This window comes from Coregonus clupeaformis, chromosome 5 (assembly GCF_020615455.1).
Source record: "Coregonus clupeaformis isolate EN_2021a chromosome 5, ASM2061545v1, whole genome shotgun sequence".
Taxonomy (NCBI): domain Eukaryota; kingdom Metazoa; phylum Chordata; class Actinopteri; order Salmoniformes; family Salmonidae; genus Coregonus; species Coregonus clupeaformis.
Genome location: NC_059196.1, coordinates 40,431,452 through 40,456,231, shown reverse-complemented (window position 1 = coordinate 40,456,231; position 24,780 = coordinate 40,431,452). Strand labels below are relative to the sequence as shown.

General features: G+C 43.4%; 2 protein-coding genes across 2 annotated transcripts; one reads left to right on the top strand and one right to left on the bottom strand.

The window, feature by feature from the left end:
* Nucleotides 1–88: 88 nt before the first annotated feature.
* Nucleotides 89–14,332, bottom strand: LOC121557807 (V-set and transmembrane domain-containing protein 5-like). The gene is made up of 4 exons (XM_041871273.2): nt 14,002–14,332; nt 1,039–1,365; nt 459–602; nt 89–332 (listed from the first exon to the last, which is right to left on the bottom strand). The coding sequence occupies exons 1-4, from the start codon at nt 14,075–14,077 to the stop codon at nt 301–303; spliced, it is 579 nt and encodes a 192-aa protein (XP_041727207.2). The 5' UTR covers nt 14,078–14,332; the 3' UTR covers nt 89–300.
* Nucleotides 14,333–16,342: 2,010 nt separating this feature from the next.
* LOC121567021 (short neurotoxin 7) lies at nt 16,343–19,344 on the top strand. The gene is made up of 3 exons (XM_041876959.2): nt 16,343–17,893; nt 18,239–18,340; nt 18,478–19,344. The coding sequence occupies exons 1-3, from the start codon at nt 17,839–17,841 to the stop codon at nt 18,561–18,563; spliced, it is 243 nt and encodes an 80-aa protein (XP_041732893.1). The 5' UTR covers nt 16,343–17,838; the 3' UTR covers nt 18,564–19,344.
* Nucleotides 19,345–24,780: the final 5,436 nt, after the last annotated feature.

The window sequence follows — 24,780 nt, the reverse complement described above, 5'->3', positions numbered from 1 at the left end:
TTAAAATGTTACTGTGAAAATAAATATATATTTTGTTTCCACTTGTCAGTGTGTTTCCTTATATAAAATAGCATTGATTAATATCAGCTGTTGTGTATACAGTTTTAATGTACAGTAAAATAATACATGCAGCTAGTCTTGAGGCACGTAGGTTGACAATCCTTCATCTGTTCCTGGAATCAGTAACTTGGTGATATTTACACGCTGTGGACGCTTTCATTGATTTATAAAATGAGTCTTTCATTTTAGCTCAGATTGGTTGTTGGGCAGTATCATGTGGATTTGTCATATATCTTCATATCAGAGAGGTTGCAGCTCCGTTATATCATTCTCTGGAGATAATAATAAAAAAAGAGAAATTCAATGACACAAACCGAGTACACACAAGAACAATCAAACTTGAGTCATTGAATTACTAAATGTTTCTATTACACCAAAATCATTCTAAAAGTATTTACCTGGCATCTGCCTCCTATGTCTCCATGCCTTGATCCGGCAGTAGGCTTTGTCCATGAGCCACATGGAGACCATGAGAAAGCCAGCCAGGGAGGCCAGAACTACAGCAAACACTGACAGATACTGGAAGTCCTCATACAGAACCTCTACAACACAGTGAGGGAGAACACACAATGTTAATTCTCATTTCCACTAAACTAGCTTAATCATAAAGGTAGAGTTCAATGATGGTCACTTGTACTGAACTACTCATAAAGATACTGTTCAATAACACCATAAGGCTGCTACAGAAACTGTCTCCAGGACTGAGAGTAAAACAGTTCCATAAAGGGGTTCTTGTAAATGTCAGCTATGATGAAACACTAACATTGTAGCCTAAAGCAAAATGACACATTTTATATAATAATAATATGCCATTTAGCAGACGCTTTTATCCAAAGCGACTTACAGTCATGCGTGCATACATTTTTGTGTATGGGTGGTCCCGGGGATCGAACCCACTACCTTGGCGTTACAAGCGCCGTGCTCTACCAGCTGAGCTACAGAGGACCACATATAGGCCTGCGCCCACTATCCACTCACCTTCCACCTTCAAGACAAATCCTGCATCTTTGCTGCTCCCGGACAGTTCAGTCACAGTGATCACGTAGAAACCGGTGTCCTGAATACGTAGGTCCGACAGTCCCATAGATCCATTAGTGTATGTGTGGATTCTGTCCATGTAGTCCTCTGATACATTGGTATACCCCCCAGGTTGCCAGGCCCCAATGTCTCTGCTCACCCTGCCAGACATAAAGGTCCACTGTATGGTGGGAATCCCAACACAGGAGATGTCCACAGAGAACAATACATCCTGTTGGACAGGCCTGGTCAGACTCTGCTCAGGAGATCGTATCAAGATGGCTCCAGCTGCCAGAGGAAGATCATAGTGGAGGGAGGAAGTGAAAGAGAGAGGAACAGTGGTGGTTAATGTATGATAGATAGAGAGAACCTGATCTATCTGATTAGTATTTTAGAATCATATAAATCAGCATATTATTACCTACACACTGATGTGTTATTGACATGTTATCACCATAGTAATTTCATGACTTCCCACTTGCCTTTTTTATGAGCAAGGGATCAACTACCTTTTTCTTCTTTAGAGCACAATTGGCCCCTCAGTTCTGACAGAAGAAATACCCCCCTTTACCCTACTCCCTTACATAACCACCAGTTAATATTCAACCTCTCCACAAAAGACAGAATGTTTTCAGTCCACAACAGACATTACATAACATATTTTCATACTGTATGATGGGTTTGCTGTCATCAAATTACTTTGAGATGACACATTGATTCTGGCTCTTCGCTACATCTCAAATCAAAGTTTATTGGTCGCATAAACAGATTTGCAGATTTTATCGCAGGTGCAGCGAAATGCTTGTGTTTCAAGCTCCAACAGTGCAGTAGTATCTAGCAATACAAAACAATACACACATAATCCAAAAAGTAAAAAGAAAGAAATTAAGAAATATCAGAATGACCAATGTTAGAGTCCGGAATATATATATATATGTATATACACTGCTCAAAAAAATAAAGTGAACACTTAAACAACACAATGTAACTCCAAGTCAATCACACTTCTGTGAAATCAAACTGTCCACTTAGGAAGCAACACTGATTGACAATAAATGTCACATGCTGTTGTGCAAATGGAATAGACCACAGGTGGAAATTATAGGCAATTAGCAAGACACCCCCAATAAAGGACTGGTTTTGCAGGTGGTGACCACAGACCACTTCTCAGTTCCTATGCTTCCTGGCTGATGTTTTGGTCACTTTTGAATGCTGGCGGTGCTTTCACTCTAGTGGTAGCATGAGACGGAGTCTACAACCCACACAAGTGGCTCAGGTAGTGCAGCTCATCCAGGATGGCACATCAATGCGAGCTGTGGCAAGAAGGTTTGCTGTGTCTGTCAGCGTAGTGTCCAGAGCATGGAGGCGCTACCAGGAGACAGGCCAGTACATCAGGAGACGTGGAGGAGGCCGTAGGAGGGCAACAACCCAGCAGCAGGACTGCTACCTCTGCCTTTGTGCAAGGAGGAGCAGGAGGAGCACTGCCAGAGCCCTGCAAAATGACCTCCAGCAGGCCACAAATGTGCATGTGTCTGCTCAAACGGTCAGAAACAGACTCCATGAGGGTGGTATGAGGGCCCGACGTCCACAGGTGGTGGTTGTGCTTACAGCCCAACACCGTGCAGGACGTTTGGCATTTGCCAGAGAACACCAAGATTGGCAAATTCGCCACTGGCGCCCTGTGCTCTTCACAGATGAAAGCAGGTTCACACAGAGCACATGTGACAGACGTGACAGAGTCTGGAGACGCCGTGGAGAACGTTCTGCTGCCTGCAACATCCTCCAGCATGACCGGTTTGGCGGTGGGTCAGTCATGGTGTGGGGTGGCATTTCTTTGGGGGGCCGCACACCCCTCCATGTGCTCGCCAGAGGTAGCCAGACTGCCATTAGGTACCGAGATGAGATCCTCAGACCCCTTGTGAGACCATATGCTGGTGCGGTTGGCCCTGGATTCCTCCTAATGCAAGACAATGCTAGACCTCATGTGGCTGGAGTGTGTCAGCAGTTCCTGCAAGAGGAAGGCATTGATGCTATGGACTGGCCCGCCCGTTCCCCAGACCTGAATCCAATTGAGCACATCTGGGACATCATGTCTCGCTCCATCCATCAACGGCACGTTGCACCACAGACTGTCCAGCAGTTGGCGGATGCTTTAGTCCAGGTCTGGGAGGAGATCCCTCAGGAGACCATCCGCCACCTCATCAGGAGCATGCCCAGGCGTTGTAGGGAGGTCATACAGGCACGTGGAGGCCACACACACTACTGAGCCTCATTTTGACTTGTTTTAAGGACATTTCATCAAAGTTGGATCAGCCTGTAGTGTGGTTTTCCACTTTAATTTTGAGGGTGACTCCAAATCCAGACCTCCATGGGTTGATAAATTTGATTTCCATTGATAATTTTTGTGTGATTTTGTTGTCAGCACATTCAACTATGTAAAGAAAAAAGTATTATTTCATTCATTCAGATCTAGGATGTGTTATTTTAGTGTTCCCTTTATTTTTTTGAGCAGTGTATATATATATATATATATATATATATTAGGGGTGTAACGATTCGTTTTAACAACGATTCGATTTGTATCACGATTCGTGGTTGTCGATACGATTCAAGGACGATATTGGTTCATTTAGAACGATACGATCCGAAACGATTCAGTGACTTGAAATCGATTCAGTAACCTTTTAGCCAAAAAACCAGTGTGACTGAAATAAATACCTGGATACTGGACAGTGCAGGAGAAGTTTCCTAGATTCCTGTTTCTTGTAAGGACCGCAATGGTGGCTTGATAATTTCTCGCTCGTCGGCTTCTCCTCTGTCGTCCGCCATGCTATGTTTTGTTGTCTTTGCGCCTTTGCGCTGCTGCTGGCGCGGGGCGATGACGTCACGGATAGGCAGACTGAATCGAGTAATGTTTAAAGCCTTTATCATTAAAAGTGCTAAGAAAACTTTTTTTCTTACGAAGCCACTCCTTCGTTGCCCGGGCAGTGTGTTTGGGATCATTGTCATGCTGAAAGACCCAGCCACGTTTAATCTTCAATGCCCTTGCTGATGGAAGGAGGTTTTCACTCAAAATCTCACGATACATGGCCCCATTCATTCTTTCCTTTACACGGATCAGTCGTCCTGGTCCCTTTGCAGAAAAACAGCCCCAAAGCATGATGTTTCCACCCCCATGCTTCACAGTAGGTATGGTGTTCTTTGGATGCAACTCGGCATTCTTTGTCCTCCAAACACGACGAGTTGAGTTTTTACCAAAAAGTTATATTTTGGTTTCATCTGACCATATGACATTCTCCCAATCCTCTTCTAGATCATCCAAATGCACTCTAGCAAACTTCAGACGGGCCTGGACATGTACTGGCTTAAGCAGGGGGACACGTCTGGCACTGCAGGATTTGAGTCCCTGGCAGCGTAGTGTGTTACTGATGGTAGGCTTTGTTACTTTGGTCCCAGCTCTCTGCAGGTCATTCACTAGGTCCCCTGTGTGGTTCTGGGATTTTTGCTCACCGTTCTTGTGATCATTTTGACCCCACGGGGTGAGATCTTGCAGGGAGCCCCAGATCGAGGGAGATTATCAGTGGCCTTGAATGTCTTCCATTTCCTAATAATTGCTCCCACAGTTGATTTCTTCAAACCAAGCTGCTTACCTATTGCAGATTCAGTCTTCCCAGCCTGGTGCAGGTCTACAATTTTGTTTCTGGTGTCCTTTGACAGCTCTTTGGTCTTGGCCATAGTGGAGTTTGGAGTGTGACTGTTTGAGGTTGTGGACAGGTGTCTTTTATACTGATAACAAGTTCAAACAGGTGCCATTAATACAGGTAACGAGTGGAGGACAGAGGAGCCTCTTAAAGAAGAAGTTACAGGTCTGTGAGAGCCAGAAATCTTGCTTGTTTGTAGGTGACCAAATACTTATTTTCCACCATAATTTGCAAATAAATTCATAAAAAATCCTACAATGTGATTTTCTGGATTTCTTTTCCTCAATTTGTCTGTCATAGTTGACGTGTATCTATGATGAAAATTACAGGCCTCTCTCATCTTTTTAAGTGGGATAACTTGCACAATTGGTGGCTGACTAAATACTTTTTTCCCCCACTGTATGTAAACATTATTAAAGTGACTAGTGTTCCATTTATTAATGTGGCCAGCGATTTCTAATCTATGTATATAGGCAGCAGCCTCTAATGTGCTAGTGAAGGCTATTTAACAGTCTGATGGCCTTGAGATAGAAGCTGTTTTTCAGTCTTTCGGTCCCAGCTTTGATGCACCTGTACTGACCTCACCTTCTGGATGATAGCGGGGTGAACAGGCAGTGGCTCGGGTGGTTGTTGTCCTTGATGATATTTTTAGCCTTCCTGTGACATTGGGTGCTGTAGGTGTCCTGGAGGGCTGGTAGTTTGCTCCCGGTGATGTGTTGGGCAGACCGCACCACCCTCTGGAGAGCCCTGCGGTTGCAGGCGGTGCTGTTGCCGTACCAGGCGGTGATACAGCCCGACAGGATGCTCTCAATTGTGCATCTGTAAAGGTTTGTGAGGGTTTTAGGTGCCAAGCCACATTTCTTCAGCCTCCTGAGGTTGAAGAGGCGCTTTTGCACCTTCTTTACCACACTGATTGTGTGGGTGGACCATTTCAGTTTGTCAGTGATGTGTACGCCGAGGAATGGATAGGGGGTGCTCGCTCTGCTGTTTCATGAAGTCCACGATCATCTCCTTTGTTTTTTTTACATTGAGTGAGAGGTTATTTTCCTGCACCACACTCCCAGAGCCCTCACCTCCTCCCTGTAGGCAGTCTCGTCATTGTTGGTAATCAAGCCTACTACTGTTGTGTCATCTGTAAACTTGATGATTGAGCTGGAGACGTGCTTGGCCACGCAGTCATGGGTGAACAGGGAGTACAGGAGGGGGTTGAGCACACACCCTTGTGGGGCCCCAATGTTGAGGATAAGCGAAGTGGAGATGTTGTTTCCTACCTTCACCACCTGGGGGCGGCCCGTCAGGAAGTCCAGGACCCAGTTGCACAGAGCGGGGTTCAGACCCAGGGCCTCAAGCTTAATGATGCGCTTGGAGGGTACTATGGTGTTGAATGCTGAGCTATAGTCAATGAACAGCATTCTTACATAGGTATTCCTCTTGTCCAGATGGGATAAGTCAGTGTGCAGTGTGATGGCGATTGCATCGTCTGTGGATCTATTGGGACGGTAAGCAAATTGAAGTGGGTCTAGGGTGGCAGGTAAGGTAGAGGTGATATGATCCTTGACTAGTCTCTCAAAGCACTTCATGATGACAGAAGTGAATGCTACGGAGCGATAGTCATTTAGTTCAGTTACACTTGCTTTCTTGGGTACAGGGACAATGGTGGCCATCTTGAGCATGTGGGGACAACAGACTGGGATAGGGAGAGATTGAAAATGTCCGTAAACACACCAGCCAGCTGGTCTGCGGACGCGGCTAGGGATGCCAACTTGGCCGGCAGCCTTGCGAGGGTTAACCCGCTTAAATGTCTTACTCACGTCGGCCACGGAGAAGGAGAGCCCACAGTCCTTGGTAGCAAGCCACGTCGGTGGCACTGTATTATCCTCAAAGTGGGCGAAAAAGGTGTTTAGCTTGTCCGGAAGAAAGACGTCTGTGTCCGCAACGTGGCTGGTTTTCCTTTTGTAGTCCGTGATTGTCTGTAGACCCTGCCACATACGTCTCGTGTCTGAGCCGTTGAATTGCGACTCCTCTTCATCCCTATACTGACGTTTTGCCTGTTTGATTGCCTTGTGGAGGGAATAACTACACTGTTTGTATTCTGCCATATTCCCAGTTACCTTGCCATGGTTAAATGCGGTGGTTCGCGCTTTCAGTTTTGTGCGAATGCTGCCTTCTATCCACGGTTTCTGGTTGGGGTAGGTTTTAATAGTCACAGTGGGTACAACCTATACACTTCCTGATAAACTCAGTCACCGTATCAGTATATACGTTGATATTATTCTCTGAAGCTACCCGGAACATATCCCAGTCCGCATGATCAAAACAATCTTGAAGCGTGGATTCCGATTGGTCAGACCAGTGTTGAATAGTCCTTAGCACGGGTACTTCCTGTTTGAGTTTCTGCTTATAGGAAGGGAGGAGCAAAATGGAGTCGTGGTCAGATTTGCCGAAAGGAGGGCAGGGGAGGGCCTTGTATGCATCCCGGAAGTTGGAGTAGCAGTGGTCGAGTGTTTTAGCAGCGCGAGTACTACAGTCAATGTGTTGATAGAACTTCGGTAGCCTTTTCCTCAACTTTGCTTTTTCTTAAAATCCCCAGCTATAATAAATGCAGCCTCAGGATATGTGTTTTCCAGTTTGCATAAAGTCCAGTGAAGTTCTTTGAGGGCCGTCGTGGTATCGGCTTGAGGGGGGATATACACGGCCGTGACTATAAACAAATAATATTCTCTTGGGAGATAATACGGTCAGCATTTGACTGTGAGGTATTCTAGGTCGGGTGAACAAAAGGACTTGAGTTCCTGTATGTTATCACAATTACACCATGAGTCGTTAATCATAAAACATACACCTCCGCCCTTCTAATTCCCGGAGAGATATTTATTCCTGTCTGCGTGATGAACTGAGAACACAACTGGCTGGACCGACTCTGACAGTATTTCCAGAGAGAGCCATGTTTCCGTGAAACAGAGTATGTTACAATCCCTGATGTCTCTATGGAAAGAATCCCTCACCCTGAGCTCATCAACTTTATTATCCAGAGACTGAACATTAGCGAGTAATATACTTGGAAGCGGTGGGTGGTGTGCACGCCTCCTAAGTCGGACTAGAAGACCACTCCTAGGACCTCCGGCGTTGTTTTGGGTCGGCCTCTGGAATCAGTTCAATTGCCCTGGGGGTTGCGAACAAAGGATCCGCTTCAGGAAAGTCATATTCCTGGTCGCAATGCTGGTAGTAGTGAGTTACCGCTGCTCTGATATCCAATAGTTCTTCCCGGCTGTATGTAATAACACAAACAATTTTGGGGGCTAATAACGTAAGAAATAATACATCATTCCTAAGAGCTAGAAGCAAGGCAGCCCTCTCAGGGAAGGGTACTAAGCGGATGATGGCTAGTGGTGACTGTTTAACAGTCTGATGGCCTGGAGATAAAAGCTGTTTATCAGTCTCTCGGTCCCTGCTTTGATGCACCTGTACTATCTCTGCCTTCTAGATGGTAGTGGGGTGAACAGGCCGTGGCTCGGGTAGCTGAGGTCCTTGATGATCTTCTTGGCCTTCCTGTGACACCAGGTGATGTAGATGTCCTGGAGGGCAGGCAGTGTGCCCCCAGTGATGCGTTGGGCTGACCGTACCACCCTCTGGAGAGCCCTGCGGTTGCAGATGGTGCAATTGCCGTACCAGGCGGTGATACAGCCCAAAAGGATGCTCTCAATGGTGCATCTGTAGAAGTTCATGATGGTCTTAGGGGCCAAGCCACATTTCTTCAGCCTCCTGTGGTTGTAGAGACGCTGTTGCGCCTACTTCACCACACTGTCTGTGTGAAGGGACCATTTCAGGTCGTCAGTGATGTGCACGCCTAAAAGCCTAAAGCCTAAGTCGTGTCCAAGTCAGTCTTGAGACCAGTAAGAAAACACTCTACACCAGGTACTGAGGTATTCTGTGTCAGTTTCTCTTTAATAACAGGTTGTTCTTAGTTTGTCTTGCTTGAAACCTGCCAAACAAGCTGATGGCTTTTGGAAAGAAATGCTGTCGGCATGTTCAACCGGTGTCGCTCATTCAGCCGATAGAAACTTTCAACCGGTTTTCCCCACTAAGCAACGAGTCAAAGTCAGAGCCCGGGCCTTCCCAGGTCTCTCCTCCACCCGTTATGGGGTCTGAAACCTCCCACCATTAGCTCTGACAAATTGTAAACTCTAGTCATTGGTGACTCCATTACCTGCAATATTAGACTTAAAAAGAATCATCCAGCGATCATACATTGTTTACCAGGGGTCAGGGGTTACCAACGTAAAGGCTAATCTGAAGATGGTGCTGGCTGAGGCTAAAACTGGCGAGTGTAGATGGTATAGGGATCTTATTATCCACGTGGGCACCAATGATGTTAGGATGAAACAGTCAGAGGTCACCAAGTGCAACATAGCTTCAGCGTTGATCATAAACTTGATGTGATTGGCCTGACTGAAACATGGCTCAAGCCTGATGAATTTACTGTGTTAAATGAGGCCTCTCCTCCTGGTTACACTAGTGACCATATCCCTTGAGCATCCCGCAACTGCGGAGGTGTTGCTAACATTTATGAATGCAAATTTCAATAAAAAATAAAAACATTGCAGCGTTTTTGTCTTTTGAGCTTCTAGTCATGAAATCTATGCAGCCTACTCAATCACTTTTTATAGCTACTGTTTACAGGCCTCCTGGGCTGTATACAGCTTTCCTCATTGAGTTCCCTGAATTCCTATTGGACATTGTGGTCATGGCAGATAATATAAAACATTTTGGTGACTTCAAAGTCCACAAACCCACTCCAAATGGCTTTCGAGTCATCTTCGACTCAGTGGGTTTTGTCCAACATGTCTTGCGACCTACACATTGCCACAATCATACCCTGGATCTAGTTTTGTGTAATAAATATTGTGGATCAATATGTTTTTCCTCATAATCCTGGACTATCAGACCACCATTTTATTACGTTTGCAATTGCAACAAATATTTCGCTAAGACCTCAATCAAGGATTATCAAAACACATGCTATAAATTCTTGGACAACCCAAAGATTCCTAGATGCCCTTCCAGACTCCCTACACCTACCTAAGGATGGCAGAGTACAAAAATCAGTTGACCACCTAACCGAGGATCTAAACTTAACCTTGCATAGTACCCTAGATGCAGTCGCACCGCTAAAAACAAAAACATTTGTCACAAGAAACTAGCTCCCTGGTATACAGAAAATACCAAAGCCCTGAAGCAAGCTTCCAGAAAATTGGAATGGAAATGGCGCTCCACCAAATTGGAAGTCTTCCGACTAGCTACAGGGACAAGTTCTTGCCTGGTTTAGATCTTATATGTAGGAAAGATATCAGTTTGTCTCTGTGGATGGTTTGTCCTCTGAAAAATCTATGGTAAGTATCGGTGTTCCTCAAGGTTCCGTTTTAGGACTACGGTACTATTGTTTTCACTGAGTGTATAAAACATTAGGAACACCTTTCTAATATTGAGTTGCACCCCCTTTTGCCCTCAGAACAGCCTCAATTCATCGGTGCATGGACTCTAAAAGGTGTCAAAAGCGTTCCACAGGACATGTTGACTCCAATGCTTCCCACAGTTGTGTCAAGTTGGTTGGATGTCCTTTGGGTGGTGGACCATTCTTGAAACACAAAGGAAACTGTTGAGCATGAAAAACCCAGCAGCGTGGCAGTTCTTGACACATTCCAACCAGTGCGCTTGGCACCTACTACCATACCCCGTTCAAAGGCACTTAAATATTTTGTCTTGCCCATTCACCCTCTGAATGGTGCACATACATAATCCATGTCTCAATTGTCTCAAGCCTTGACAATCCTTCTTTAACTGGTCTCCTCCCCTTCATCTACACTGATTGAAGTACATTTAACAAGTGACATCAATAACAAGGGATCATAGCTTTCACCTGGATTCACCTGGTCAGTCTATGTCATGGAAAGAGCAGGTGTTCCTAATGTTTTGTACACTCAGTGTATACTCTACCTCTTGGGGATGTCATTCGGAAACTCAATGTAAACTTTCACTGCTATGCAAACGACACACAGCTGTACATTTCGATGAAACATGGTGAAGCCCCAAAATTGCCTAGCCTCGAAGCCTGTGTTTCAGACATAAGGAAGTGGATGGCAGCAAATGTTTTAATTTTTAACTTGGACAAAACAGAGATGCTAATTCTAGTTCCCAAGAAACAAAGATATCTGCTGTTTGATCTGTCAGTTAATCTTGATGGTTATACAGTCGCCTCAAATAAAACTTTGAAGGACCTCGATGTTACTCTGGACCCTGATCTCTCTTTTGACGAACATACACTACCAGTCAAAAGTTTGGACACACCTACTCACTCAAGGGTTTTTCTTTGTTTTTACATTTTTTACATGGTAGAATAATAGTGAAGACATCAAAACAATGAAATAACACATATGGAATCATGTAGTAAGCAAGAAAGTGTTAAACAAATCAAAATATATTTTATATTTGAGATTCTTCAAATAGCCACCCTTTGTCATGATGACAGCTTTGCACACTCTTGGCATTCTCTCAAAACCAGCTTCATGAGGTAGTCACCTGGAATGCATTTCAATTAACAGGTGTGCCTTCTTAAAAGTTAATTTGTGGAATTTATTTCCTTATTAATGCATTTGAGCCAATCAGTTGTGTTGTGACAAGGTGTGTGTGTGTGTGTGTGGTGGGGGGTATACAGAAGATAGCCCTATTTGGTAAAAGACCAAGTCCATATTATGGCAAGAACAGCTCAAACAAAGAGAAACAACAGTCCATCATTACTTTAAGACATGAAGGTCAGTCAATACAGAAAAGTTCAAGAACTTTGAAAGTTTCTTCAAGTGCAGTCGCAAAAACCATCAAGCGCTATGATGAAACTGGCTCTCATGAGGACCGCCACAGGAATGGAAGACCCAGAGTTCATTAGAGTTACCAGCCTCAGAAAGTGCAGCTCAAATAAATGCTTCACAGAGTTCAAGTAACAGACACATCTCAACATCAACTGTTCAGAGGGGACTGTGTGAATCAGGCCTTCATGGTTGAATTGCTGCAAAGAAACCACTACTAAAGGACACCAATAATAAGAAGAGACCTGCTTGGGCCAAGAAATACGAGCAATGGACATTAGACCGGTGGAACTTTGTCCTTTGGTCTGAAGTCCAAATTTGAGATTTTTGGTTCAAACCGCATGTTTAGTTCCCACCATAAAGCATGGAGGAGGAGGTGTTATGGTGTGGGGGTGCTTTGCTGGTGACACTGTCTGTGATTTATTTAGAATTCAAGACACACTTAACCAGCATGGCTACCACAGCATTCTGCAGCGATACGCCATCCCATCTGGTTTGGGCTTAGTGGGACTATCATTTGTTTTTCAACAGGACAATGACCCAACACACCTCCAGGCTGTGTAAGGGCTATTTTACCAAGAAGGAGAGTGATGGATTGCTGCATCAGATGACCTGGCCTCCACAATCCCTCGACCTCAACCCAATTGATATGGTTTGGGATGAGTCAGATGACAGAGTTAAGGAAAAGCAGCCAACAAGTGCTCAGCATATGTGGGAACTCCTTCAAGACTGTTGGAAAACCATTCCAGGTGAAGCTGGTTGAGAGAATGCCAAGAGTGTGCAAAGCTGTCATCAAGGCAAAGGGTGGCTATTTGAAGAATCTCAAATATAAAATATATTTTGATTTTTTTAACACTTTCTTGCTTACTACATGATTCCATATGTGTTATTTCATAGTGTTGATGTCTTCACTACTATTCTACAATGTAGAAAATAGTAAAAATAAAGAATAACTCTTGAATGAGTAGGTGTGTCCAAACTTTTGACTGGTACAGTATATAAAATATTTAAAGAGCAGCTTTTTTTCCTGGAGTGATGAACCACCCTTGCTGTCTCTGCATGGCTGGCTCCCCTCTCTCCACTGGGATTCTCCGCCTCTGAGCATATTACGGGGGCTGAGTCACTGGCTTGATAATGCTCTTCCATGCCGTCCCTAGAAGGGGTGAATCACTTAGTTCCAGCTAATCTCAACTTGAATGGGTTGAGTCACTGACGTGATCTTCCTGTCCGGTTTTGCACCCCCTCGGGCTTGTGCAATGGGTGAGATCTTAGTTTCTGCTGTTCTGCCTGCGGCTATGGAACCCTGACCTGTTCACCAGACGTGCTACCTTGTCCCGGACCTGCTGTTTCGACCCTCTCTCTCCCCATCTCCCTGTATCTTTTCTCACTCCTACTCTCTCTCTCTCTCTCTCTCTCTCTCTCTCTACTGCACCTACTGGCTCGACCTCTGAATGCTAGGCTATAAAAAGCCAACTGATATTTACTCCTGAGGTGCTGACCTGTTGCACCCTCTATAACCACTGTGATTATTATTTGACCCTGCTGGTCATCTATGAACGTTTGAACATCTTGAAGAACGATCTGGCCTAAATGGCCATGTACTCTTATAATCTCCACCGGGCACAGCCAGAAGGGGACTGGCCACCCCTCAGAGCCTGGTTCCTCTCTAGGTTTCTTCCTAGGTTCCTGCCTTTCTAGGGAGTTTTTCATAGCCACCGTGCTTCTAAATCTGCATTGCTTGCTCTTTCGGGTTTTAGGCTGGGTTTCAGTATAAGCACTTTTCACTCTGCTGATGTAAAAAGGGCTTTATAAATACATTTGATTGATTGATTGATTGATGGGTTTGAATTGTCCTCATGGCCACCTGCTTTCGGTTGTTTTCTCATGTAAGATATGTTGCAATCAATGTGAATTACTGACTCAGACACACCAGTCCAACTAAAGGTGTGTGCACACAAGAAGAAGCGTACACACAAGATGAAGCATGCACAAAGAATTTGGTTAAAGAATGGAAAGAATGACAGAGAAACATTATGGCTGCCAGAGGTATGCCTTGAAACCATCATGGCTTATCCAGGTTTTGGTGAATTAACAAACCACTGTGTGTCTAACTGTACTATTATTCTGATACACCGGTATAAACCACATCAGAGCAAAAGTTGGGGAATACTAAAAGTTATTCAACTGATACCAGAAGAAAGTTTATTCTGAAATTGCTTGGCATACATCATACACCCTGAGGCAAACATAGGCATGCCCTTAAACGCACAAGCACTCACACATTTAAAACACATACAAATCAGTATTTTCATACATGGATTCATGCTCACAAAAGTGTTTCCATGTATGGGTAGGATACATACCTAGGTGGCACACATACAATGTGATGCTGAAGAAAAGAGCGACTTCCTGTGTGTCCCAGAGCCTCAGTGGCCACATTAGAACCCTAGGTCCATCTATTCTCACCAGTACAGAGTGTCTACTGGGTCATTCCGCATTCTGGAGCGTTCGCTTTTCGCTTATCTCAAAATCCATTATTTCCTGTGTTCCTCCTTCCTTTGTATTCTCAGTGTGTTGTTAATGTCTTAATCTGGTGGAAAACAGTGATTTTCTCTTCTGTCCTTCTCAGCTCTGTGTTCTCTGGCTACCTAAGCTGCTCTGCCTGTGCAACCGCACCTCACCTATCAGACAGGATCAGCAGGAGATTTCACTGTGTAAACATTCACACTACGAAACACACACTGAGAGAAAGAGGGAGGGAGGGAGCCAATAACAGAGTAAACACTCATGTGGAAACACACACACAGAGACACGCCTGTATGGACTCCTTGTACTGCCTCCCACAAATGCACCACCGTGGGATGATTAAATGGCATTCGAGCTTGGACACACCTTGCTGAGCAGGTCAGACAGGGAGGAGTGTCTATTCATAGATTTATTCTAAGATGACTGCACCTCTCTATGATGGCCACATGAATAGAAGTTACAATATAGTATATCACAGATCCAATTTGCCTATTGGCTGCCTGGTCACTGTTGCAATAGCTTATTTTTGAGGCAGATAATCAGGGGCGAAACATTCACTGGGGACGGAGGGGTCATGAAATGGCATTTTTGTCCCAACCTGTTTCATCATTGCAATGTGATACAAAAAGCGGCTTTGGTGTGCTTTAGGACCATGCGGATGCCTCCGAGCGGTCGGGTAGGCTGTTTGGAGTGTTTTCAACCAGCTGGATTTAGGACCACGCGGACACAACAGAGCCTGCTGACAGGCAAAGCTTCTGGAAGGCTGGCTAGAGTGGACCAGTACGGGATAGTTCAGTGTGTATGTGTTGCGCTCTTTCACCGAGTTGTTAAAGCAAACTGAGCAGAAAGTGGCTACTGTTTAGTTGACTGATGTAGCTGGCAAGGTAACTGCTGTTTAACTTAACAGAAAAAAACGAAACTAGTGTTTATTCGCAGTGCTGAGCTAGTATTGTAACTGACATGTAACGTTAGCTAATGTTTCATCAGCTCTCGACTGAGGGAATGAATAAACTACGCTAGTGAGTAGCTACCACAGCCAGGTCATCTCTAGCCTCTAGTTATCTGTCAGATAGTAATAATAGACGCCTCATATCGATATCTAACAGCTGTTGTTTGTATGGACATGTTTTGTAGCCTTTGTTTTGTCCCGTTTCAGAAGTAAATTAACTTTGCTAGCTTTCGCCAATTGATTTACCATTCGAGAGAGAGCTGGCCAAAAGTTGGCTAACATGAACTATTATTTTTGTCTCAATCACACTAGACCTGAATCAGATGATTAAACCATCGGCCAAACGATTTAATATTGATATTCTGACGTTTTTTTCAGTGCAATGTCAGTTTTATTAGTCAGTATGGCAATGTAACGTTATTGATCTGTCAGTTTCCCTAGCTAATTCCCTACTTTTCACACGGACACAGTATTAAACAGCTCTAACATTACAATGTTCAGTGTGTTGGTGCACAGTAGGGGTCTGCGCGGGACCAATTTCTTTATCCCGCTCCCGCCGGCTTTCTGTTGGACTCCGACCCGCTACCGCAAGAACTGTTCTAAATCCAACCGCAGTCCCGCAATGTTATTTTAGGCGTATGTGACTTTAGGCGTATGTGACGCAGCTCACTTGCCAGCCATGGTCCCAGCAAATTTCCACCCTATAGGTAATATAAAATGCGCAAAAATAACTTAAGAAATTGATTAAATTACCAGAGATTCTCACATGACTCTTATTGTATTTCTGGGCTATATCAGCCAATATGCTAAATGTAGTTTGAAGAGAGCAGAGTTGGAGAGACTTGCACTTTCTCTTGAGCTATTTTTATAGCCTACCTTTTAGGAGTGGGAAGATTTTCAGACAGAAATATGGGTGATCAATATTTAGGCCTGTTTCTAGGCAATGTAGTAAACTATAGCCTAATCATAGGCCTATTTAGGAAGTACATTTCCTTGGAAAGATAACTGCCACGTGCTTCTCGCCCATGCAGAGGATGGCTCATAACCATGTGTTTAATGTATTTGATACCATTCCATTTACTTAGCTCCAGCCGTTACCACGAGCCCGGCCTCCCCAACGCCAAGGTAGTGGGTTCGATCCCCGGGACCACCCATACACAAAAATGTATGCACGCATGACTGTAAGTCGCTTTGGATAAAAGCGTCTGCTAAATGGCATATTATTATTATTATTATTATTATTATTATTATTATGGGGAGTCCTGTTTTCTGCTAACAATGCCTGTAGTACCGGGGTCGGCCTTGAACTCCCATGGCTTGAATAAGAGGGGGCAGTAGTTCTCCCCTGGTGAGGACATAAACTTGATTTGTAAACAAGAGAGTTTGCATTATTGAGGAGCAAGCTCACACTATGCCAACGTTACTATATTTGACCTGAAGAGGGCACTGTTAACCACTAACCAGTCTTCTCAGTTCCAAGCAAGTCAACATGTTGTGCTGTAAAGTGGTTTGGTTTCAAAGGGCTATTTGGGTCCCTTCAATTAAATATAGGTAAACATGTAGTAGTTGTTCTAACAGCCTTGCCTAAAAAGGACCCAACTGCAACTATAAGGCAATGTGAGATGGAGTGAAAGGTTGCCAGAAGGTTTCATCAATGGTAACTTTACTTCCCACCAGCTACTAGTGTTAACAAGACCATGCAAACCTTAACCTTGTGTGAGATTTTTCCATTTAGTCTTTGAAAAACATATTTATTCTTTAGTAGACTATAGGTTGAAATGCTGTATGTCATCTGTGTCACACATTCCTACAGAGACAGACTGGCCATAGGGCAGTTCTGGCAAATGCCAGATGAGCTGGTCCATCTGTAGCACAGTGGGCCTTTCTAAGTTGGTGTTTTTGCACATAAGTATCATTATTTGGCTAATAATGGGGCCTCTGGAGAAAAAATGGGCCGGTGTGTTGGAAATGCCCAATTTCTGGTCCTAGTTGGTCCCTGCATCTCAATATGAAAACTTCTGAAAGTAATGTTTTTTTAAATTCATGAATAGGCCTATGCTTGTGAGGTTAATTTAGTTGTTTGGACTATGATGAGAGAATGCAGTCCTACTGGTTAGGTTCTTTAACCAGGTTATTTCCTGGTTATTTCCCAGCAATGGGGATAACACTCTATTGTCTGCTTTGCATGCCCAGATGCTGCTGCCAGATTCACTGGCAAGACTGCATTCTTAGAACATAGAGAGGACTGAAAAACCATTTCACCTTCTATAAGCAGGTAAACTTATTAAATACCAAAAAAAAAAAAAAAAAGTGCACACCAAGGGCACATTTCACAGATCAAGCCCACTTCTGGACTAAAAATCATGCTAATTGAAAGTGCTTTCAGTGCAGGACTAGGCTTGTTTTTAATAGACGGCAACTAGCAGGACATAGATGTTTAAGTCATGTTCGATCCTACATTTTCCATCCTCTACAGTAGTCAATCAAACATCATCAGATCATCTTTGAGATTATTGTTGATTGTCAAATAAAGGTCCCTCCACTGTAGTTGCTCCTCCTCCTTGTCTCGCTGCATTACTTGAATTTCTCTTAGAAAAAGAAGGGGAAGTGCACTGTGATGCACAAGGAAATAAACCAGCCTGTTTAAGTGAGTTCTCAGTACAGTACAAGGTGTACCAGTATAAAAGCTGTAGCTGTACATTGCTCCTTTACACTACTGGACAACATGAGGACCCTGCTACTTACAACCGTGCTGCTGGTGCTGCTCTGTAGCACTCAAGGTGAGCAAACTTAATAAATATAGACTGGTTTATAAATACGTTTCTTTGAAATCACTGCAATGATAGGTGCAAGTTTTGGTTGAGGTGTGCTTTAAAAAAAGATATATATTTCAGGTCCAGGGCAAAATGATTGATATGTAGCCTATGTTGCATTATGTTGTTGAACTATGTTTGTCAGTGAAGGATCTTCAGTAACTTAGTAAAGGAATGAAAATACTCACCCTCCTCTTCATAGACTTACAACTAACTTTCTCATAACCAATTAATTTATTTCATAAGCTAATGATGATCCACACTTTAAGAATCCTATCATCACTTCTGCTCTAAATGTCAATTTCTCCACAGTGCTCACACTCAGGTGCTACACCTGTGATGAGGCTGATGCTGACTGCAAGCAAGAGACAGAATGTCCACCATCGAGCATGTACTGCAGAACTGTGGTGACTGGTAAATATTCCACTTGTCTTCTTTCATTCAGGTCTTTCAATCTCTATCAATAATATGTATGTATTGTTAATCAACTGAGTGCAATAATCATCTGTAAATTGCTCAAACATTTTCTACTTCCTTATTTTCCTTCACAGCGGACACAGTGACTCGTACCTGTGAGGAGATATGTGCCTCGGGTGTCAACGTCTATTGTTGCCAGGGAGACCTGTGTGAGAACTGACATGATCCATGTTTAGATACAGTAGAATGTTGTGGGGGAAATACGTTAGAATATGGGAATACATTATAACCTTTTAATGAATTACATTTACATTTTAGCCATTTAGCAGACGCTCTTATCCAGAGCGACTTACAGTTAGTGCATTCATCTTAAGATAGCTAGGTGAGACAACCACATATGACAGTAATAACTTATTTATTGTGGAAAAATACTTATCAACAAAGTCAATGCTATTATTTGAGATAATCTTAACAAAGACAAAACCTTATACTTTCTGTCATGCAAAAAAATCTATCCATATTTTGGGGTACAGCAAGCCCTTTGAACGATTCAACTGTTTCTGCTGTCCTTCAATGGCTTGACTTAATGCCATAAAACTATGATATTCACAGACATGGAGGTTTTACAGTAATGAGGATTTCCAATGCCTGAGCTGTGATGCTGGTGTGTCACTTTTATAAATTAATACTAAGAGGCGCCCTAGCCAGGCAGCTAGTGTAGCCTCTCCTAATCTCCTCTCTCTCCTGATGCTTCTGAGTGGGTCATGCTGGCTCATGGCCTCCTGCTGGGATGTGGGTCGCCAGACGATGACAATGCCTGCCTGTCGTAGCCGTATGCATCTGGGCAGGAAGGATTATCTAAATCCCTCCAATGCGGGGGAGTTATGGAGAACCTGTACCACTCACCTGGCAACTCAACTCCACTCTCCCTCCTGAAAAAAGTGCTTGATCATGGTGTAGTTTGCTTTATTTTTGAGAGATTAAAAACAAAGAAAATAAAAGCAAGTGTATGTTTTTGATGGAGAAAAGAAGAAGACTTCACACATATAACATCCTCTTATTCTGCATAACTGTAGATAAGGCAAATGTTTAAATGTCGTCACTCAGCACACGTCAGTGCCCACTGGGCACAGACGTCAATTCAATGTCTATTCCATGTTGGTTCAACGTAATTTCATTGAAATGACGTGGAAACAACGATGATTCAACCAGTGTGTGCCCAGTGGATGGTCTGTGGCTGGTCATCTTAATTAAACAGGGACATATTGGTCACATCTAGATTTGTATTTATTTTCCAGCCATTATTTCCTTTTCCATTAGCGCTCCACATTTTTGAGATTGAGGATTTGTGGGTGTTAAAAATAACCCTGGAGCATTAGACAGACAACCTTCAGTCCTTTACACATCATGTGAAGGATGTTTCATTCAAGCCTCATAAAGGGGTCAGCATAACACACATCCCATGAACAAAAGAGCAAACGTTATCTCGGAAAACCTTGCTTTCTCTGATATTATAGGGCACTTTTATCAATTTATAGATGCCCAGAAAAGGCAGAAACTGATTTACAGTTTACAGAAACAGTACTCAAACTGATTAGATATTGTGCATGAAAACAATACGTTATGAAATGAATGGCATGTTTGGCATTCAACCAAATTAACTACATGTTACAGTGGGGGAAAAAAGTATTTAGTCAGCCACCAATTGTGCAAGTTCTCCCACTTAAAAAGATGAGAGGCCTGTAATCTTCATCATAGGTACACGTCAACTATGACAGACAAAATGAGAAAAAAAAATCCAGGAAATCACATTGTAGGATTTTTAATGAATTTATTTGCAAATTATGGTGGAAAATAAGTATTTGGTCAATAACAAAAGTTTCTCAATACTTTGTTATATACCCTTTGTTGGCAATGACACAGGTCAAACGTTTTCTGTAAGTCTTCACAAGGTTTTCACACACTGTTGCTGTTATTTTGGCCCATTCCTCCATGCAGATCTCTAGAGCAGTGATGTTTTGGGGCTGTCGCTGGGCAACACGGACTTTCAACTCCCTCCAAAGATTTTCTATGGGGTTGAGATCTGGAGACTGGCTAGGCCACTCCAGGACCTTGAAATGCTTCTTATGAAGCCACTCCTTCGTTGCCCGGGCGGTGTGTTTGGGATCATTGTCATGCTGAAAGACCCAGCCACGTTTCATCTTCAATGCCCTTGCTGATGGAAGGAGGTTTTCACTCAAAATCTCACGATACATGGCCCCATTCATTCTTTCCTTTACACGGATCAGTCGTCCTGGTCCCTTTGCAGAAAAACAGCCCCAAAGCATGATGTTTCCACCCCCATGCTTCACAGTAGGTATGGTGTTCTTTGGATGCAACTCAGCATTCTTTGTCCTCCAAACACGACGAGTTGAGTTTTTACCAAAAAGTTATATTTTGGTTTCATCTGACCATATGACATTCTCCCAATCCTCTTCTGGATCATCCAAATGCACTCTAGCACACTTCAGACGGGCCTGGACATGTACTGGCTTAAGCAGGGGGACACGTCTTGCACTGCAGGATTTGAGTCCCTGGCGGCATAGTGTGTTACTGATGGTAGGCTTTGTTACTTTGGTCCCAGCTCTCTGCAGGTCATTCACTAGGTCCCCCCGTGTGGTTCTGGGATTTTTGCTCACCGTTCTTGTGATCATTTTGACCCCACAGGGTGAGATCTTGCGTGGAGCCCCAGATTGAGGGAGATTATCAGTGGTCTTGTATGTCTTCTATTTCCTAATAATTGCTCCCACAGTTGATTTCTTCAAACCAAGCTGCTTACCTATTGCAGATTCAGTCTTCCCAGCCTGGTGCAGGTCTACAATTTTGTTTCTGGTGTCCTTTGACAGCTCTTTGGTCTTAGCCATAGTGGAGTTTGGAGTGTGACTGTTTGAGGTTGTGGACAGGTGTCTTTTATACTGATAACAAGTTCAAACAGGTGCCATTAATACAGGTAACGAGTGGAGGACAGAGGAGCCTCTTAAAGAAGAAGTTACAGGTCTGTGAGAGCCAGAAATCTTGCTTGTTTGTAGGTGACCAAATACTTATTTTCCACCATAATTTGCAAATAAATTCATTAAAAATCCTACAATGTGATTTTCTGGGAAAAAAAATCTCAATTTGTCTGTCATAGTTGACGTGTACCTATGATGAAAATTACAGGCCTCTCTCATCTTTTTAAGTGGGAGAACTTGCACAATTGGTGGCTGACTAAATACTTTTTCCCCCCACTGTATACAAATGAATTTATGAATAAAGCAGTGATTAAATTATTTGTTTCCTTTACCCATTGTGATCCAACAACTACATCACATATAGACATTTAGCGGCCTGGTATACAGCTTTCCATTATTGTTTTGATCTCTATTTTGAATCATAAGAGACACTGTTATTAAGCAGGCTTTATGATAAACCCATGCAGTTGCATAACTTACAGTAAAGAACAAAAGTCACCAGAATCAGCATAACCTTCATTTTAACAGGGAAGACATATTGAGACGTACAGTAGGTCTCTTTTACAAATGCTGTATATACAGTGCATTCAGAAAGTATTCAGACCCCTTGACTTTTTCCACATTTTGTTATGTTACAGCTTTATTCTAAAACGGATTAAATAAAAACATTTCCTAATCAATCTACACACAATACCCCATAATGGCAAAGCGAAAACAGGTTTTTAGAAATGTTTGAAAATTTAGAACGTAAAAAAAAAAAGTATTCAGACCTTTGCTATGAGACTCGAAATTGAACTCAGGTGCATCCTGTTTCCATTGATCATCCTTGAGATGTTTCTACAACTTGATTGGAGTCCACCTGTGGTAAATTCAATTGATTGGACATGATTTGGAAAGGCACACACCTGTCTATATAAGGTCCCACAGTTGACAGTGCACGTCAGTGCAAAAACCAAGTTATGAGGTAGAAGGAATTGTCCGTAGAGCTCCGAGACAGGATTGTGTCGAGTCACAGATCTGTAGAAGGGTACCAAAACATTTCTGCAGCATTGACGGTCCCCAAGAACACAGTGGCCTCCATCATTCTTAAATGGAAGAAGTTTAGAACCACCAAGACTCTTTCTACAGCTGAGCAATCGGGGGAGAAGGGCCTTGGTCAGGGAGGTGACCAAGAACCCGATGGTCACTCTGACAGAGCTCCATAGTTCCTCTGTGGAGATGGGAGAACCTTCCAGAAGGACAACCATCTCTGCAGCACTCCACCAATCAGGCCTTTACGGTAGAGTGGCCAGCTGGAAGCCACTCCTCAGTAAAAGGCACATGACAGCCCACTTGGAGTTTGCAAAAAGGCACCTAAAGACTCTCAGACCATGAGAAACAAGATTCTCTGATCTGATGAAACCAAGATTGAACTCTGGCCTGAATGCCAAGCCTCACATTTGGAGGAAACCTGGCACCATCCCTACGGTGAAGCATGGTGGTGGCAGCATCATGCTGTGGGGATGTTTTTCAGCGGCAGGGACTGAGAGACTAGTCAGGATCGAGGAAAAGATTAATGGAGCAAAGTACAGAGAGATCCTTGATGAAAATCTGCTCCAGAGCACTCAGGACCTCAGACTGGGGTGAAGGTTCACCTTCCAACAGGACAACGACCCTAAGCACACAGCCAAGACAACGCAGGAGTGGCTTCGGGACAAGTCTCTGAATGTCCTTGAGTGGCCCAGCCAGAGCCCGGACTTGAACCCGATCGAACATCTCTGGAAAGACCTGAAAATAGCTGTGCAGCGACGCTACCCATCCAATCTGACGGAGCTTGACAGGATCTGCAGAGAAGAATGGGAGAAACTCCCCAAATACAGGTGTGCCAAGCTTGTAGCGGCATACCCAATAAGACTCAACACTGTAATCTCTGCCAAAGGTGCTTCAACAAAGTACTGAGTAAAGGGTCGGAATACTTATGTAAATGTGATATTTCCATTTCTTTTATAAATTTGCAAAAATGTCTAAAAACCTGTTTTTGCTTTGTCATTATGGGGTATTGTGTGTAGATCAATGAGGGGGAAAAACGATTTAATCAATTTTAGAATAAGACTGTAACATAACAAAATGTGGAAAAGGTCAAGGGGTCTGAAGACTTTCCGAATGCACTGTACACAACATAAATACACACATTAAGGGTGGAGAAAATGACTAGGGGTAAATAAGCTGACAGTTGTTAAGGCCCCCTGCTGTGTTGAGTGGTGGGTGTCTGGGAGGGAGAGTGCTTGACCAGGGAGAGAGTAAAGTGAGGATATTGTACAGTAATGTAAGAGTACATACTACAGTCTCGCCTGTCTAGGATCAATATATTGAATCACAGCAGGGTCTATAACATTAACATGCACCGCACTGGTTGTCTATATTGGGAAGTCCACATCATTTACATTTTAGTCATTTAGCAGACGCTCTTATCCAGAGCGACTTACAGTTAGAGTGCATACATTATTTTTAATACTGGCCCCCCTTGGGAATCGAACCCACAACCCTGGCGTTGCAAACGCCATGCTCTACCAACTGAGCTACATCCCTGCCGGCCATTCCCTCCCCTACCCTGGACGACGCTGGGACAATTGTGCGCCGCCCCATGGGTCTCCCGGTCGCGGCCGGCTACGACAGAGCCTGGCCAAGTGTGGAAGAGCACGCTATGTAGGCTACTACTGTATGAACTCATGATTTAGTAACGCTGCTCTGCTCATTTCAGGTTAGGAGAAGGGGAAAGAGATCAAATGCACTTAAGTTAAGCTGTGATATGGACTACTTCTTTAATCATGCAGAAAGAATCAAAAGAAAAGGAAAGAGAGAGAGGGGAGGAGAGAGAGACAGAGAGAGAGAGAGACAGCGAGAGAGAGAAGATCACTTGACTGGCACTCTTCTCCTGTAGGATTTTCTGAACACTAGTTCACACCCCAAAAACTGTGTTGAATTGAGACTTTTATAAGAATCAGATTACATTTTCAACTATTCCTTTTATGCAGTATTCAACAATGTCCCCTTTCCATTGAGCTTTAATAGAAGGTAGCATTTCCTCATGGAGTTGTGGGATAGCCAACTGTGGTAATACTGTAGAATTAATACTATAAGAGTAATGCATTTATGAAATGGCAGCTTACCAAGATTTTTCAATTTAAATAATAACCATTTACATATCTTAAGCTGAAGAAAAAAAGGATGTAGCGTGCATATCACATTAACATCAAAACCCAATTAAACAAAGAGCTTCCAGGATTTCTCAGAAGTTGACTGAGAATCGGCTTATCCAGGCACCATTTCTTTAGAATTAATTTCTGATCGTTTACAGAAAATAGGAAATGACTAGTTTGCAAATGTGAATGATATGAATAATAGACTTCTGATAATATAGCTGATCACAAAGCTAATGTCTTCACTATTTGCAGGGGCGCAACTTTG